General features: G+C 46.5%; 1 protein-coding gene across 1 annotated transcript in view; it reads right to left on the reverse strand.

The window, feature by feature from the left end:
- Nucleotides 1-3961: 3961 nt before the first annotated feature.
- Gad1 (glutamate decarboxylase 1) overlaps nt 3962-16861 on the reverse strand; it is a 39127-nt gene continuing 26227 nt past the window's right edge. Inside the window, exons 11-17 of the mRNA XM_055600571.1 lie at nt 15940-16056; nt 14626-14690; nt 12222-12300; nt 10975-11124; nt 8474-8581; nt 6031-6120; nt 3962-5373 (exon numbers count right to left, since the gene is read on the reverse strand). Coding sequence (XP_055456546.1) covers nt 5200-5373; nt 6031-6120; nt 8474-8581; nt 10975-11124; nt 12222-12300; nt 14626-14690; nt 15940-16056 — 783 coding nt within the window. The 3' untranslated portion in view covers nt 3962-5199. The remainder of the gene's footprint in view (nt 5374-6030; nt 6121-8473; nt 8582-10974; nt 11125-12221; nt 12301-14625; nt 14691-15939; nt 16057-16861) is intronic.

The raw sequence follows: 16861 nt of genomic DNA on the forward strand, positions 1-16861 counted from the left end.
CCAGTGAAGTTTGCAGCGTGACCCAGCCATTTCCTTTCTAGATTTATCTAAACAAACAAACAAACAAACAAACAAACAAAAAACACCTTTGTACATGTGCTTCAGGAGGCAAGAATACTCAGAGCAACATCCGCACAAAGGCAAAAAACAAAACTGGGGAAACTCATGGTATTTATTTCCAAAAGCATGCTCAAGCCAACCGACCTATAGACTATAATGCAAATAGCAGTGGGGCCATGAAAATGAGTTATCAGGGCCAGAGAGATGGCTCAGTAGTTGAGTACTTGCTGCTCTTTCAGAGGACCTGGGTTTGATTCACAGCATCCATGGGAGCACTCCCAACCATGTGTACCTCCAGTCCCGATCTGGCTTCTGAGGGTACCAGGTATGTGCTGCACACGGTTCACAGACGTGCATGCAGGCAAAACACCCGCACACGTAAATGAAAAATAAATACAGTTAGTTAGCAGGAGCTGGAGAGATGGCTCTGTGCTCAAGAGCACATAGGACTCTTGCAGGAAACCCGAGTTCAGTTCCCAGCATCCACACTGGGTGCTTACGACCACCTGTGACTACAGCTCAGGCAATCCGACAGCTTTGTCCTCCCCTGGAACCTGCAGACACAAGTACGGATAAATAAAAACAGTAAAGCAAAGCTTAAAAGAGTTACACCGGTAAACCTCAAACGCAGGAGGCCTCCACAGAAAGCTGCATTTGCACAGCCATGAGCCAAGCAGGAACCCAAACCAATTCCCTAAGGATTTTGTTTAATTAGTTCAACAGTTCCTTTTAAAGTTAAGTGTGCGCTCACCATATAATCTGGGAATCCTATACTTATGTAGCTGTTTACCCAGACGAAGCGAAATCTGTGTTCCCACCAACATTTGCATTTTTAGACGAGGTTGAGGTGGTTAGGCCTCAACCTCCTTTCCAACCTCCCGACCCTAGGTTGGTGAGGAGAGAAGGTGAGCGGGGAGAGAGGGCCCCTTTACTTCTCCTGACTGTTTAGGGTCAGAGGGTCTTCCAGGGCTCTGCCAAACTCCATCAACAGCAGGCGCAGCAAGCAGTCTCCTCCAAGCCACTGCTCCCTAAAGTGTTTCTGTCTGTCTGTCTGCCTGCCTGCTTGTTCCAAACCGCCACACCGTCTCGGGTCTCTGGTCTCTCTAAACTGCCACACGCCACATGCCAATACCGAATGCCAGCCACACCTTTCAAATTTATATCCCTCAGTCCTAAACCATGGCCCTCTTAGTGCCACGAATGGCAGACCGTTCCCAGCTGGCAAAAGACACACCCTGCACGAGACCATTAACAGGTGTGGACGAGCTATAGCCCAATTAAGATCCCACACTTGGGATCAAAACAAAAGCGTATTTACACAACGGGACTGAATTTACAAAGAACCCAAAACTTCCATCACACTGATGTTTATGATAATTTAATTGCCCCAAACTGGAAATGGAGAGGTGGGAAACATTTTCACAGACATTTACGCAGACAAAGTTGGGTGGGTCTCAAAGGCTGTAGGCAGAGCGAGAGGGGCACATTTGCAGGCTACATGCAGGAACACGCTTGCAGTACACCATGAATGCGGACTGGAAAGACAGAACTCAAAGGGCCAGCAAATGCTCAGGCCAAGGGCACAAAGGGAACTTTCTGGGGTAGATTCTGATCATTCCATCACTGATGTGACAAGATGGGTTTGTCAAAATTCATAGACGATCCTACAGTACACTCTAAAGAATGAATTTACCTTAATTTTAACATGTCCTTTAATTCTACCCCTAAATTGTCCCATTAAACAAACAAAACGCCCTTTGTGGTCCAGGAGACCTAATGTTAGATGTCACTTTAACAGCTTGGTAAAATTATGCCCCTGGAAGCTGGAGAGATGGCTCATTGGGTAAGGGTGAACACTGGTGTCTATCCTGTTTTCCCTTCGGAATGAGAACTAAGCCTCTTTCCTAGGGTCCTCCTTGTTGTTTAGCTTCTTTAGATCTGTAGATTTTAGTGTGTTTATCCTATATTATTTGGCTAATATCCACTTATAAGTGAGCATATACCATGCGTGTCTTTCTGCTTCTCAGTTAGAAGAGAGGGAACAGGACGGCAGACTACCACAGGTGTCCTCTAAAAGAGTCCATCCAGCAGGGGATTAAAGCAGATGTAGAGACTTACAGCCAAATTCTGGATAGTGCACAGGGAGTCTTATGGAGGAAGGGGGATAGAAGGACCTGGAGGAAACAGGAGCCCCATAAGGAGCCCAACAAAGCCAAAAAAAGCTGGGCCCAGCAGTGACTGCAGAGACTGATGCATCAACCAAGGACCATGCATAGTGAGGACATATACCCCTGCTCAGATGTAGCCCACAGACAGATCAGTTTCCATGTGGGTTCCCTAGTAAGGGGAGAAGAGACAGTCTCTGACATGAACTCAGTTGCCTGCTCCTTGATCACGTCTCCCTGGTGGGGCCACCTAGACAGCCCACAGAGGTCCTGATGGGACCTGATAGGCTAGGGTCAGACAGTAGGGGAGAAGGACCTCCCCTATCAGTGGAGTATGGGAGGGGAGGTGGGGAACAGGAAGGGAGGGTGGGACTGGGAGGTGATAAGGGAGGGGACTATAGCTGGGATACAAAGTGAATAAATTGTAAATAAATAAATAAATAAATAAAAATGATGATGATAATAATAAAAAGAGTGAATACTGCTTTTTATACTACTTGGGTTCTCAGCATTCACACGGTGGGGCTAGGAGTCTTACAGTTATCTGCAACCTCAGTTTCAGAGGATTCTATGCCTTTGACTTCCTTTAGCACTTACACTCATGTGTACAAACTTACACACACACACACACACACACACACACACACACACACACACACACATACCCCTACACATGATTTAAAATTATTTAAAATCTTTTAAGAATTATTCCTTTGTTACTTTATCCATTCCTTCCCACAGACCCAACCTCTTTGAGAAAATACAGTTGCTAGAAAAACTGAAAGAAAAAACTGAAAGAAAAACTGAAAAGCTGAAAGAGGGTCTCAAGAAAACACACCACCAGCCTCCATCACCTTTCTGCTGGGAGCTCGAAGCCTGAAACGATGGCAGAAGGAGGCAGCAGAGAGGAGTAACGCTGCATAAGACCTGGAAGGCACTCTTATTTCCTGGAGCTGGGCTGCTGAGTGCCACTACAAGGCACTTCTTATACCTGGGAAGCCAGAAAAGCTATGGGGAAGGCCTGAACTCAAATAAGGATGCGGGAGAGAAAAATCACAGTAAGGATTTGAAAGAATAGCAGGAAAAAAAAAAGAAAAAAAGAAAAAAGAAGGAAGTATCTTTCTGGTCACTCCTTATGGCCCAGCTTGTTTGCTCTATCTCGGTGCTATGTACAGGGGTCACTTTTCTGTCTCTACAGGTGCCGTTGACAAAGCCTTGTAGCCTGATGAATAAGGCACTGTTCATACTTAACAGAATGGTGCAGACATTGGTCCTTTCTCCTGATGCCCCAGCACCTCAGTATCTTTCTTAAGGGAATAAATTGTACAGGCACTCATAACAAGGAGCTGTGATTCTGTGATTGGCAGGCAAAGATGGCAGATAATCTCAGGTCCAAAGCAAGAGTCTCTCTGCCACACTCACCACTTCAACCTTGGAGCCACAACTGTCCCTGAGGTGGAGGATGGAGGTATTCATTTACTGATGAGGCATGCAACTCCAAGATGCAGCCAGGAAGGTGAGAAACAGGGCTTGCTTTTGTGTGTGTGTGTGTGGGGGGACACACAAAGAGCAAATATAACCTAACTAAGGGCATAGGAACCCGCAACAGTTGGGTAAGGCTCAACTTTACCAGCAGACGAAGCATCACCTAAAACCAGCCAGCTGGGAAATAAATGGGCCATGGATGTATAAAACACAGACTAGAAGAAAAAAAGAAAAAGAGGTTCAAGTTCTTCACAGAGAATATTTTTTATTTTATTTATATTTTCTTGCATACTCTAGAATGCACAGTGTGGGTTTCAGTTCTTCAAAAACACTTGTGGGACTGGTCAGTGTGTCGGAGGTCTTCGGAAACGTTGCCTTAGGTTTCAGCAAAGCGAGTCACAGAGATTGGTCATGTACTACTACAAAATTATGGGAGATCTAGTTATTATTCAACGGTCACTAGAAAAGCATAGAGAACACCTGACGTACAGCCAGACGGGCGAAGACAGGAGGAGGCTACGAAGCAGGGTTTCCATGTACATGGCTCTATGTACAGGGTCAGGATTCTTTTCCAGACAGTACACGTATGTTTAAATCATTATGTTAAGGGCACTCTAATAGAAATTCAATTCTCACTACTTTTCCTCTTTTCTCTTTGGCTCACAAATGCACGAAAATACCATAAACAGTATTCAGAACTTACTTCATTGATATATAAATATGATACATTACAAATGGGAAGAAAATACAAGATGCCTCTTTAACATGGTATATATATATATATGTATTATAACATGAATATAATAAGCAGATATTTCACTGACGTACAATTAAATCATCATATGTACCTCCCCCTGCCCAAAGACAGACGACACTAATTAATATACACAGTCTACATAAATTAATCTCTAAAGACACAGCAACAGCACAACAGTGACAAAGACTGTGCTACTGTTTCCCCTAGCGGGGTGCTAACAGGGAGGGGGTGACACCCGTCATCTGCTGGTGGTTTCTGTCATCCGTCATGCCTTCAGGTGGGAACGGCTCTGGCAGGGAGGTAGGCTCCTACCAGCACCATTTCCCCAGGTCCCTAGGACACGGCAGTGAGGGCGCCATCTGCCCTGTGGCTGCTGGCGAGCTGTTTAGCCTCTCAGGAACTGCTGGAGGTGAGGCTGGTTCTCTGGGGACAGGCGACATGCTGTGGTCTAGGACTAAGCCACACTCGCTATACATACATGTACATAGAGAGAGGTATATATATATATATATCTGTACATATATACTGTGTTTCTAATGTGCAATTTTTTTAAAAGAACATTATTTCCTGCTAACTCTAACGAACAAGCTTACGTGAGGTTGTGACAAATATTCTTCAAGAGATTACAATTCCCTTCAATGAGATGGCCTAGGCGTGCCAGCTACCGACAGAGCTGTGTTCCAGGGTACCGGACAGGAAAGAGGTTGGTGATTCTGTTTCTCCAAGCGGGGATTACAGATCCTGGCCCAGCCTTTCTATCTCCTCAATAAGGAAATCGATGTCAGACTGGGTGGCGGCTGGATTGGAGATGACCATCCGGAAGAAGTTGGCCTTGTCGCCTTGAGGCTGGTAGCCAACCATGGTTGTGCCCGACTCCATCATCAGGGCTTTGATCTTGGGAGCCACCTAGAGATGGAAAAAAAGCCAAGCTCAGCACCAAGGCTGAAATGCTCTCTCTCCTTTAAACAATTCAACACAATTTGCCCTTGACTATTTGTCAAAAACAACCAAAACCGTTTTGGCACCACATGTTTTTCACGGCTAATATCTAAATTCACCCAATCACGAGTTTCTTTAGAAAGCACTGGGCAAGGTTCACTATAAGTTACATGACTGTGGATAGCCTGGAGTCCAGGAGACTGCCCGGCACACAGACCGAGTTTATCAAATATTCGCTCAATGGTGGCATGCCTAGAGTGTTACATAAACATGACAACAGCTATGAATGGATAAACTAGATGTGAAAATCAACAGGGAAGATGAGTCAGTGCTCACATAGGCTTGGACTTAGTAAGATATCATGGACAGAGTAGAATATGGGATGTCCCAACAGAGCCTGTCTAATGAAGAGCTCCAGTCCAAGTGGGACGCCATCTTTTAGAGGTTTCCATTGTATCTGAACCATGGCCAGGGGGCAACACAGACCCCAGAAGTATAAATTAAGATGGCTTCCTAACACCCCATTTCCCACAAGCCCATCCTGAGGCTTTGGGTTGGTTTTTTATCCTTCCCCTTCCAGAGCGGCAGCGGGGCCGTTAAGACAGACCCTGTGGCCCTGCTTACCCTGTGTAGCTTTTCCCGTCGCTCAGGGCTATCTGGAACCCCTCGGAGACTTTGTGGAATATACCAGAAACAGACGTTTGTGTGCTCAGGCTGCAGAAATTTCAAGAGACAACCAAGCAAACAAAAATAAGACGATTAGAGCTTGGCGGAGGGCCAGAGAGGCGTTTTTGGAGGACGTTTTGTTGTTGTTTTCTCAGTCCAAAAGGAAGAGGTCTGAATGGCGCCTCTAAAGCAATGTGGTGAACACACCAGGCAGGAAGTGCTGCTTCCCCAGTCTTGCCTGTCAGGAGCACTGACTCCCCAAGCGCCAGTGAACTTTCTAGATCCCCAAACCTACCGCCTTTGGGCCTTGAAATGCTAAAAACAATGGCATGTGAGTCATTCAGAAAAGGCTGTTGCTTTGCTGTTGCTGGGCTCTCCCAGACGGAAGCTCATTTTGTCGACACACGGTGTGCTGGTGGGTGAGAGAGGTTTGCAGTTCTCCTCCGCCGTGGCTAGCGCTGTGCCTGCATCTAAGCAGCGGTTCTCAGCCTTCCTAACCCTGCGGCCCTTTTACAGTTCCCCTTGTGGTAGTGACTCCCCCCCACCACAAAATTTATTTTGTTTCTACTTCATAACTGTAATGAATCGTCACATAAATATCTGTGCTTTCTGATGGTGTCAGGCGACACTTGTGAAAGGGTCGTTTGCTTCCCACAGGGGTCACGACCCGAGGGAATGGCTCTGCTAGGTGGCTGGAGACACCATAGTTGTCAGTTCAGTCTCCATGGAAACCGGTGTAAAAGAAAGAGGAGGTGGGCGAGCCCCAGGTGCTGACGGTGGGCACTCACTCGGTGACTCTCGGGTGGTATCTTGCGAAGGGCACTGCCTGGTAAGTAGACACATGCCAGCTAAGGGTGGAGCTTGCTTACAGGGGTCTAGGAACAGGCTGCCTTACAAACAAGCTTTTTTTTTCTTTTTTAACCGAGAATGGCAGCAATTCCGTATTTCTTAATTCAACTGTGAACTCGACCAGGGCAAACACACTATTTGTTTTGGCCAATAATAATACATAACCTAGTGTCTGGCATATGGCTGCCACTCAGGAAACACTGGGCTGACAGGTCCTTTGCTGTGTGTAATGGGGAAGCGTGTGAACCTAGGTAGAGGCAGTTATCTGGCTCTCTTCATAATTAACCCAGGCAGGGCAAACCCTCAGTTAGAGCCAGTCTTGGAAGATGAGGATCTGGCCGAGCTCTAAGCTTCTTGAGCCTGGGAGATATTTCTCATGGACAGAGTCCAACTCAAGATAGAGCCAAGGACAACGAAGGGTTAGGACCTGCCACCGGAAGCACTCTAGGCCCAAGGGCTGGCCAAGGGCTAGATAGTCGAGGGTTCAGTGCTTTTAACTGTGCACTGTTACATCATAAGGGTTTCTATGACGGAGTGTGGGAGTGTGGGGGGGGTTGCAAGAGATTCTTGTTTATAGAAGGACTGAATCTTAGCCCAAATCAAATGTATAATGAATCCGGGGCTTGCTGGCAGCGCTGGCCTGGGTTGAATCAGGTCACCTCCCTACAGACTCGGTTCTGGACATGCAGCTAGCCTACCCGTGCTGCACATGCACCTAGTGCCACAGAACATCAAGGAAGGCCGCCTGAAACAGCTCAGGTCCAGGCTGACACCCGCTATGAACAGGGGGACGGTCCATGCTCATAGATAATGGTCCGATTGCGGAAACAAATACATTTACACTTTCCTATCGACATGCTGCCATTTTGTACTATATATCCTATAGAGTAATACAAAGCAACATTCCCTACATTAAAGATTATGAAATCAAAATCTCATTCGACTCTGAAAAATGTTAAGGAGCCTCTACATCAGTGGTCCTCAGACCTCCTAACACTGTGACCCTTTAATACAGTCCCTCCTGTTGTAGTGACCCCCAACCATTAAAATTATTTTTGTTGCTACTTCAAAACGGTACTTTTGCTACTGTCATGAATCATAATTTAAATATCTGTGTTTTCCGATGGTCTCAGGTGACCCTGGGAAAAGGCTAATCAACACCCAAAAGGGTCATGACCCACAGGTTGAGAATTGCTACTCTTCATCTTGCAGCATCCCATATTCAGTCTGAGTGTACTTCTTTGTGTAAAAATAAACAAGAGCGCTCATCTCATTAGTGTGCAAACCTACTTTAGTCTTTAATAAACGGCAAAACTGTCTACCAGTGAACTGCTTTAGAATGACCATCTTTGCTCTTCATCCCCAATATGTCCATTTCATGTATAATATACTTGGGGTTGTACAATGATACCTTGGATGAAGGGGGCTGTGAGTGGGAAAAGTTTAAGTCCTGTTTTGGATGAGGTGATGAGACATGGGTCATCTCAAGCTCCAGGAACTTCCCTCATGGTTTTTCTGGAAACACCATTTGTCCAGTCCACGGACAACCTACCTCACCATCGAAAACCATCTCAAATTCTTCTCTGGTTTTAATCTTGGCATAGAGGTATTCAGCCAACTCCAGGCATTTGTTGATCTGGTTTTCAAATCCCACAGTGCCCTGTTTCAAAGCAGAAAGTTGTGTTGGTTAATATCAAGTTGCATTTCCCTGTGACGGTCATTTAGGAAGGCTACTCTGGCCTTGTGTATGGGCCACATAAAGAAGTATAGTCTTGGAGGTGGCTAGGAAGGACCAGCTAACCAAATGTGCACAGTTTCTTCAAAGCCCTGAATACCGGGCTGAGGCTAGTCTCTCTCTGTGAGAGTGTGTGTGTGTGTGTGTGTGTGTGTGTGTGTGTGTGTGTGTGTGAAGGTCAGAGGACAACTAGTGGGAGTCAGGTTTTTCTTTTCACCATGTGGGTTCTAGGACTCAAACTCTACCTGCTGAGTCACCTTGCTGGCTCTATTAAGAAACTTCTAGAACAATTAAACATACCTGTTGATGGGAATAACAGGTAACGACTTTGAGCTTGTTTCACATTTCATTTCTCTAGCAGTTTCATAGTGGTCCACACTAGGTAAAGGGACTACTGACTAGTTCTCCATCACCGATACTTTAAAAGATGCTATCATAGAATGCATCTTCCCCAGCCACACATCCTGGCCAAACCTGCCCAGTCCTCCCTGGCAGTTCACCTTCCACAGGACGGTGCTGCTCCCATCCAGCAACAGGCCAGCAGGCAGGGGTGGGTGCCTTGGTGCTCAGCGCATGCCCAGAGACTGCACTAGCTCTAACTGTAGACAAACTGGCTGAGCACAGTTTTGAGAGCCAGCATGGCAGATTAGCAGAGCTGCAAGCAGGTTGCCGATTGGGTTGTTGTTAACGAGCACAGATGCATGGGTTAGCCTGTGGATGGCTCATGAGCCCAGGCAGGATCAGGAGCTGGCAATGCAGGAGCTTCTACAAGTGGTGGCCCTGAGGGAACTCTCCCTGGCAAAGGATTTCCACCCCCAGGGTCTTCCCTTCCCAGCCCAGGGGTTCAGCCTCCTGGGGACAGTTCAAGAGGCCATTGTCAGACAAAATAAAGACGTAATTATGGAGACTGTCCATATGGTCATTACAGCAGTGCAAAATGATGGGGCTTTTTCTCCAATTGAGGCGAAGGCATTTATATGCTCGAAATGCCTGCAATTTCTTTGTGGGAGAAATCAAATCCAGACTCTCCAGTAAGGCAAGATGACTGGAGTCGGAAGGAAGCTGAATCATCTGCCAGCTTTCCCCATAGAAGAAATAAATACCAGGCTAGATATTGCTGGAGAGCCTTATTGTTCAGAGGGAAAGTTAGTCCAAATCTTTACTATGAAATTATTAAAACGAACAAACAGTTAGTAAACAGAAACAACAGGTGGGATTGCAAGGCTGTGAAATCCAAGTTGCCTTTAACTTGGCTGTGTAGAGCTACTGCAGAAACACTCGTGGGGTAATCTCCCATTTATATATATATATATATATTTGGAAATTCCACTAACTTTATCATAGATACAGAAATGCACCCCAAGAGGACGACACATGCAAGCACGGTGTACTTCAGTCCCGTGTCGAGTTCTAACCCCCGAGCCACCACACACACACAACGTTCCACAAACACACACAGAGAAAATATCATATATACATACACACAGCATCTCACACACACACACACACACACACACACACACACACACACACACACCACCACACCCACCCATCTAATCTTACACGGGGACCACACACAACGCACACACTATGGCAGTTTCCAGAGTACAGTGTAAAGTACAAGTAATGGGACGGCCATTATCTAAACAGAACTTTAACCTCAGTGTTTGCATATATGTATACACATATGTACACATACATAATCTACATGTATACATGTATTTTCCGTGATGAGATGTCCCATAAAGGAATTCTGTATTCCTCTCAGACTAGCAGAGTAGTTTTATATCTTTTTCCACATCTCCACAAAACGCTTTTAGAGGTCTTGAGAATTACTTCGAAGGACGGGCAAGATGGCTCAGTGCTTGCTGCCTCGCCTTGTAGTCTGAGTCTGACCTGGGAACCCATGTGCTGGCAAGAGGGAACTAACTTCTTCAAGTTTTCCCCTGACCTCCACATGCACACTGTGGCATACACACACTCATAAACACACACATACACAAAAGAGATTGAAGCTTTTTTTTTTTTTTTTTAAATTTAAGAGCTAGTGTGGAAGTCCTTATCTTGGCCAAATTTTTAGTAAAAAGAGAATTATAAGAACAAGAAATTTCCACGGTGATTCAAACTAGGGAAAATGAGCTGAAGAAGAGAGAATCGACGGACCCAGGGAAGAAGTTAGTCCATCCACAAAGAAAATACAGTTATCTCCATTATCTAGATACAGCTCCGTGCTCAGTGAATTGTCTGTGACACATCGCCGCCTCTCCTTCACCTGTGCTAACCGGCAGTCCCTGTTTCTGGATTTCCCCCTTTCATACCTTTGCTTTCCACATCAGCCAGAACTTGAAGATGTCCACGTGGCGGCCACACTGGATCGCCTTGTCCCCGGTGTCATAGGAGACGTCATACTGCTTGTCAGGCTGGAAGAGGTAGCCTGCACACATCTGGTTACATCCTTGGAGTATGCCCTGTCAGGGAGATCCAGATGCGAGCGACCGCACTCACCAGTCCAAGATGCGGGCGCAAAGGATGGACCGGGGGCCCACACCTCCTTCCTGCTGAGACCTTCCAGAAGTTCGGATGTCCCTTAAAGCTGCTCTTGGCAAAACCCCTGCCTGCCTGCCCCAAACCCCTGCCTTGCCTTCTGTCGCTTGGGTTAGAAAATGTTCTCCCGTGTCGGATGCCTGCAACGAGGGCCTCGCTCTTCCTCGAAGGGACATTTGGGCAGGGCTTGGAGTCAAAGCCTCAATGGGTGGGGAGGCTCGGGCTGTGAAGAACTTCCTGTTTCCCCAGATGCCACCCCTGTACCCCAAGTCTTCCAGTCTGTGCGAGACCTCCTCTGACTCTGACGGAAGCAGTGGAGCCAGTGCGGGCTCTGACTCCCACGAGAGGAAGGCTGTATCGGGTCTCTCCTGCAGCGTCAATGCACTGCGTGTGTGATGGGGAAAGAAATCTGTCTCCAACCTACTCACAGAAGCTTTTTTTAAATGACATTTTATTTTGCGTGTGCACGTGTGTGTGTGTGTGTGTGTGTGTGTGTGTGTTAGTTACTGCACACACTCGTGTACCACGGCATATATGTGGAGATCAAAAGACTCTTGAGAGAGTTGGTTCTCCCCTTCCGCCATCTGGATCCCAGGGATAAACATCAGAGCCCACGCTTGGCAGCAAGCGCCTTTACTCACCGAGCTATCTTGTTGGCCCTCACAGAAGTGTCTGGCTAACGGTCCCTGCTGCCCTAAGCTGGTATCTGTACTTATAACCCATCTAACTTTTTTTCAGCTCTTGAGACTACAAATATCTGAAAAGAACTCAAAGTATGCTGCAGTGAGCACACTTTGTCCTCATTGATTCATGGCTCAGCATAGTTACTTCCAGGTCTGCGCAGCCATGAAGAAATGCTCAAAGAATTTCACTCAAGGGCCTATCACCAATAGGGTCCCAGGCACTGAACAAAGATGGAGCAAGGGGCAAGAGCCAAGAGGAAAAATCAGTGTGAGCAGGGAGAGTAGGGAAGGGCAGTCCTTGGGCTCACCCCAGGGCTACAAACCCAGGGAGTACGAACCTTTTCCTTGACCAGAATGGCTGAGCACTGAAGCAGCACACCCATCATTTTGTGAGGGTTCCAGGTGACTGAATTGGCCCTGGAAGACACATAGGAGCCTCTGAGAAGATGAGTGGGAGGGAGAGAAGAGCCCGTCCTCTTGAGGAAGACCTCACCCCACTCCACCAAAGTCATAGTCGCTTTCCTCGCCCAGTCTCCTAAATTGACCCCCAACAGGAAATGCAGGCTCCAGGTAGTCTCTCCAGGCACCGCGCTGCAGAATCCTACATTACTGCTGTTAACAATGGCTGCTGCTTAGTACGTATCCCACTATTCTCAGAGCTTTAGGTGTATATGGCCCGGAGGCAGAACTATGGGCTCAGGCTTTGCAGTTGTCCAAATCTGCATCTCAGTCCCAGCATTTTCTAGCTTGTGTACACTACATAGCTCATTTGTGCTTCAGAGTTCATATCTATCTTATCAGAATAGAATAAAAGACAAAAACACAGGACATGTAGTCTTAGGGCCTGTTATATGTAATTCTCACAATAGATGTAGATGAGGATGTAGGTATTCCTATTATTTCTGGTGTAAATGGAGAAACTGATGCCCAGCTAGGTTAGCCACACTATCCAAAGTCCCACAGCTGGGAGATGCCGGATCCAAGGTCTGAGTGCAGGATTCTCTTTACAGAGCCGGCCTGCCCAACCGGCACACCAGACTGCCTCATTCTCAGCCACGCCCTCAGACTTTTTCCTGTCTCTGTGTTTTGATTTAAAGAAGGGCTAGTGAAGAGGGCCTGCCTGCTGATGGCACACCCAAATGCGGCCATCAGCTGCACTGCCATAGACTCTGACTCCCTAGCAGCAGTGATTGAGAAATGAGCATGATTTTTGCCAGTCTGAGTTGCCAGGCTCACTCAACAAGCCTGGTCTCCTAGCAACTGCTTCACTCTGTCAGACACAATTAGATGACTAAGGAGCACACTAGCTAGGACATTACAGAAACAACTGAGTGTAACGTATAATGATTCAAACTTGGGAAATTTCCTTCATTGGGTTATGGACCCTTTTTTGATGGCCTCGGCTACATCTGGGCTCTGCATTCTAATGCCCGAGAAGGGTGTTTCCTCTGACATAACAACTGCCTCGAAATTATAGTCTGTGCTCTTCCAGCACTAAACTCTTGCTGTGGGTTTTTAGCCTCTTAGGTTTTGTGTGTGTGTGTGTGTGTGTGTGTGTGTGTGTGTGTGTGTACCAAGTTTCAAGAAGTGGGCAGAGCTTAAAGAACTTTCCCCTACACCCACAAAAAAGAACCTCATGAAGAAGACCTGAGAGGAATTCCAGGAAGGTTAACCAAGTGCTGACATCATAGAAAAGATACCAATCCACTCAGAAGGCATGAACTTAACCAATCTTCTCATTGCTGTCACATATCAAGTCATTAAAAATTATAGTTAGATCTCATACGATGTCTTTAAACATGGTTTTCTGAATGTCCTAAGGCATGAAGTAAATAAAAATGAGTCTGTGCTCCTGCAAGTGGAGGGAAATGGGGCACAATGTGGAAATGGCTCCTTTCAGAAAACATGCATGCTTTAATGTTAACAAAAAGAGCAAGCCTAATGTCAATTCTTTCACCTGTTCCTAGACCCAAGGATGGAAAATAAAAATGGTATGAGTAGTCTAAGCTGGAGCTGGGCTGGCTCATCTCCATTTAGCATATTTCCCTCCAAATCACAGGTTTTTCTATTTCATCTTGAACAAGCTAATCTCATGTTTGACGATGGCTTTCAAGACAGAGAGGAGGAGGCAGACATAGCAGTGGCTACAGAATCCGGAGTCACTGCTAATGTTCTGATGAACTCCCCCAGCCCAATTTTCTTACTGGCTTGCTCTTCACCTCTTCCACCTTGCTCCATGCCCACTGTCCTCAAGACTGCCAACAGTCATCTCCTAGGGCCTTTGTATTGATCCTGCCTTCTACCTGGAATATTCTTTTCTGCACCTTTGCTTCCTGTCTCTCTTTTGTCCTCGATACTGAGGTAAGTCAGGGGACTGTATTAGTCATCAGTTACCTTCCTGAGGAAGAAGAGCTGAATCAATGACCTCCCTGGCCCTCTCACTGTTCTTTCCTTTTTCCTAGGCACTTGCAGTTGTAAACTCACTGAGGACTCATTTGACTAGGAAATAAACCATGTAGCAAACACTAAAAGAACAAAACAAAACAAAGCAAAACAAACAAACAAACAAACAAACAAACAACAACCAGGGAAGCTAAAGTTCGACTAGTAGTATTGCGGTCTGAGACTGAAAATTGAAACTTGGGAGTTCAGGCTGACATCAGGGCTGGAGGAGGAAGGGCCAAGGTGTGTATTGTAGCATCTAACACAGGAGGTGAAGGAGGGCTGCCAAGCCCAGCGTACCTTTCTATGCCGCTGAGTTTGTGGCGGTGCTTCCGGGACATGAGCAGCCCACCACCCCAGGCAGCCTGCAAACGACAGAAGAGAGACAAGAGGGGCCGAGATGCTGAAGAGCTTAAGACCAAGACAGGTGTGGCTTTAATCCCAGAACCAGGGAGGCAGAGACAGGCAGATCTCCATGAGTTTGAGACCATCCTTAGTACTTAGTAAGTTCTAAGCCAGTCAAGGAAGACCTATGAAATAAATCCACACCGACAGTTCTAGTCGTAGACGCTGTGTGGACCAAGAGCCAAAGGCCCAAAGTGCTATGGGAGGCCAGGAATTCTATTCTCTGAGCCCAACACAATTGTTTGCACTGTCCGGGAGCCACTGTTTAGAAGGCAGGCACAACTACCCGCTTCTTCCAAACAAGTCCTGGTAAACGCATTAGGCACCAGCCCCTGCTGGGCTTGGAGACCCCAGGAAGGTCCAGTTATAGGAGACACTGTGAGAACCATGACACAGGTTTTACTGGAGAGCCTGGTGTGGCGTGCAACACGGCACAGCCTTTGTTAGCCAGTTAGTCAAGAGGGAGGCAGATTTTCCTATTATTTATAAGAAATTACGTCCAAGCCAGGAGCGGTGGCGCACGCCAGAAATCCCAGCACTCAGGGAGGCAGAGGCAGACACATCTCTGTGAGTTTGAGGCCAGCCTGGTCTACAGAGTGAGTTCCAGGACAGCCGGGGCTACACAGAGTAACAATGTTTTGAGAAAAACAAAACAAAACAAAACAAAAAACAAAAAGAAAATTACATCCAGTAAGAGAGAGAACAAAGGCTCCAATCGCCTAGATGGGAGCTCACATTTGCTGTGCTGGGAAGCTTTGGGACTGCTCTCATAGCTGCCCATGTCTGCGTGTACTTCCTGTATTTCCTGCATGCAGCAAAAGGCATTTTTCTTAGATGTGTTACAAGTGGGGGATGCAGGCAGGTGGCTAGTGTTTGCACTCACGGGCACTTTCTGCAGGTTAGGTCATCTTTTTCTCCCTCTCTGAAATCAGCTCTGTTTTACTTTGTATCCATTCACCCAAATAAAGCAACTGTTCCTCATAGTAGATTCTAGGAGGAGCCACAGAACAAAACTATTGGCCAGTAAGGGCCCGGGATAAATCCCAGAGGGTGGCCAGGTTCTGTGGCAGGCTCTCTTCACAGAGGGCTGGCCGAAGAGTCGGGCAAAGCAGGAGCGAATGCATGGAGGAAGGGCCAGAGAGGGTGTTCAGAGCAGCTAGAGGCAAAGCTTAAAGCAGTGCAGGGCTGTGACCGAATGAGGACACTTACATCGACATGCAGCCAGAGGTTGTATTTCTCACATATGTCTGCAATCTCCTGTATTGGATCAAAAGCTCCATAAACAGTTGTGCCTGCGGTTGCGTTGACGTAGAGAGGAACATAGCCCTGCGAGGTGAAAGAGATGGCTGATTAGTGCTTTACACTTTTTTCATATATTTGTTTGTTTGTTCATTTGTGTGTGTGTGTGTGTGTGTGTGTGTGTGTGTGTGTGTGTGTGTGTTTTGGTACACTCAGGGCACAGAAGACAATCTCAGGTGCCCCAGGGCTGGAGTTACAGGTATTGTAAACTTGTGCCTGACTCAGCGGAAGAGTGGTACGGCCTCTTAACTGCTGAGCCACCTCCCCAGTTCCCTTGTTTGTGCTCTTTAACCTTTCCCCATCTGCTCATTTCTATGGGAAAGAGAAGGCAACAATATTCACTTCTAACAGGGAGCCAAGCTGCTGTGGGTCAGAGGCCACAGCTAGAAGTACTCTTTGTTGTTCGTTCTTTCATTCATCCAACAGGGAGACTGTGTTGTTTCTTCTTTACTTGCTAGATCTTTTGGTGCTGGGAACAAGTAGATACAGAGTTCTAAACATGATGGACTTAAAATTAACTTATAAAAATGTATATAAAATGAATCATGGTGGTATGTTATATGACAAAAAACAAAGGGAAAATTAATAAGTATCTGGAGTGATGGGCAGGCTTTCACCCAAATGCTTCACTTCTGAACATCTGGGACGCTGACCTCTGTGGAAGCCATGTTGTTCTAAGTGATTTGATAACATAATTAAATCCAAACTTTGTTTGGTTTAAAAAAAAAAAAGAGGTGGACTCAAGCACTGGACATTAACTCAGTTGGCAAGGCGCTGGCCTTGAAAACTTGAGGACCTGAGTTCAAGCCTCAGAGCTCACACTTAAAAAGCC

This window comes from Psammomys obesus, unplaced genomic scaffold, assembly GCF_907164565.1.
Source record: "Psammomys obesus unplaced genomic scaffold, mPsaObe1.curated_primary_1811, whole genome shotgun sequence".
NCBI lineage: Eukaryota > Metazoa > Chordata > Mammalia > Rodentia > Muridae > Psammomys > Psammomys obesus.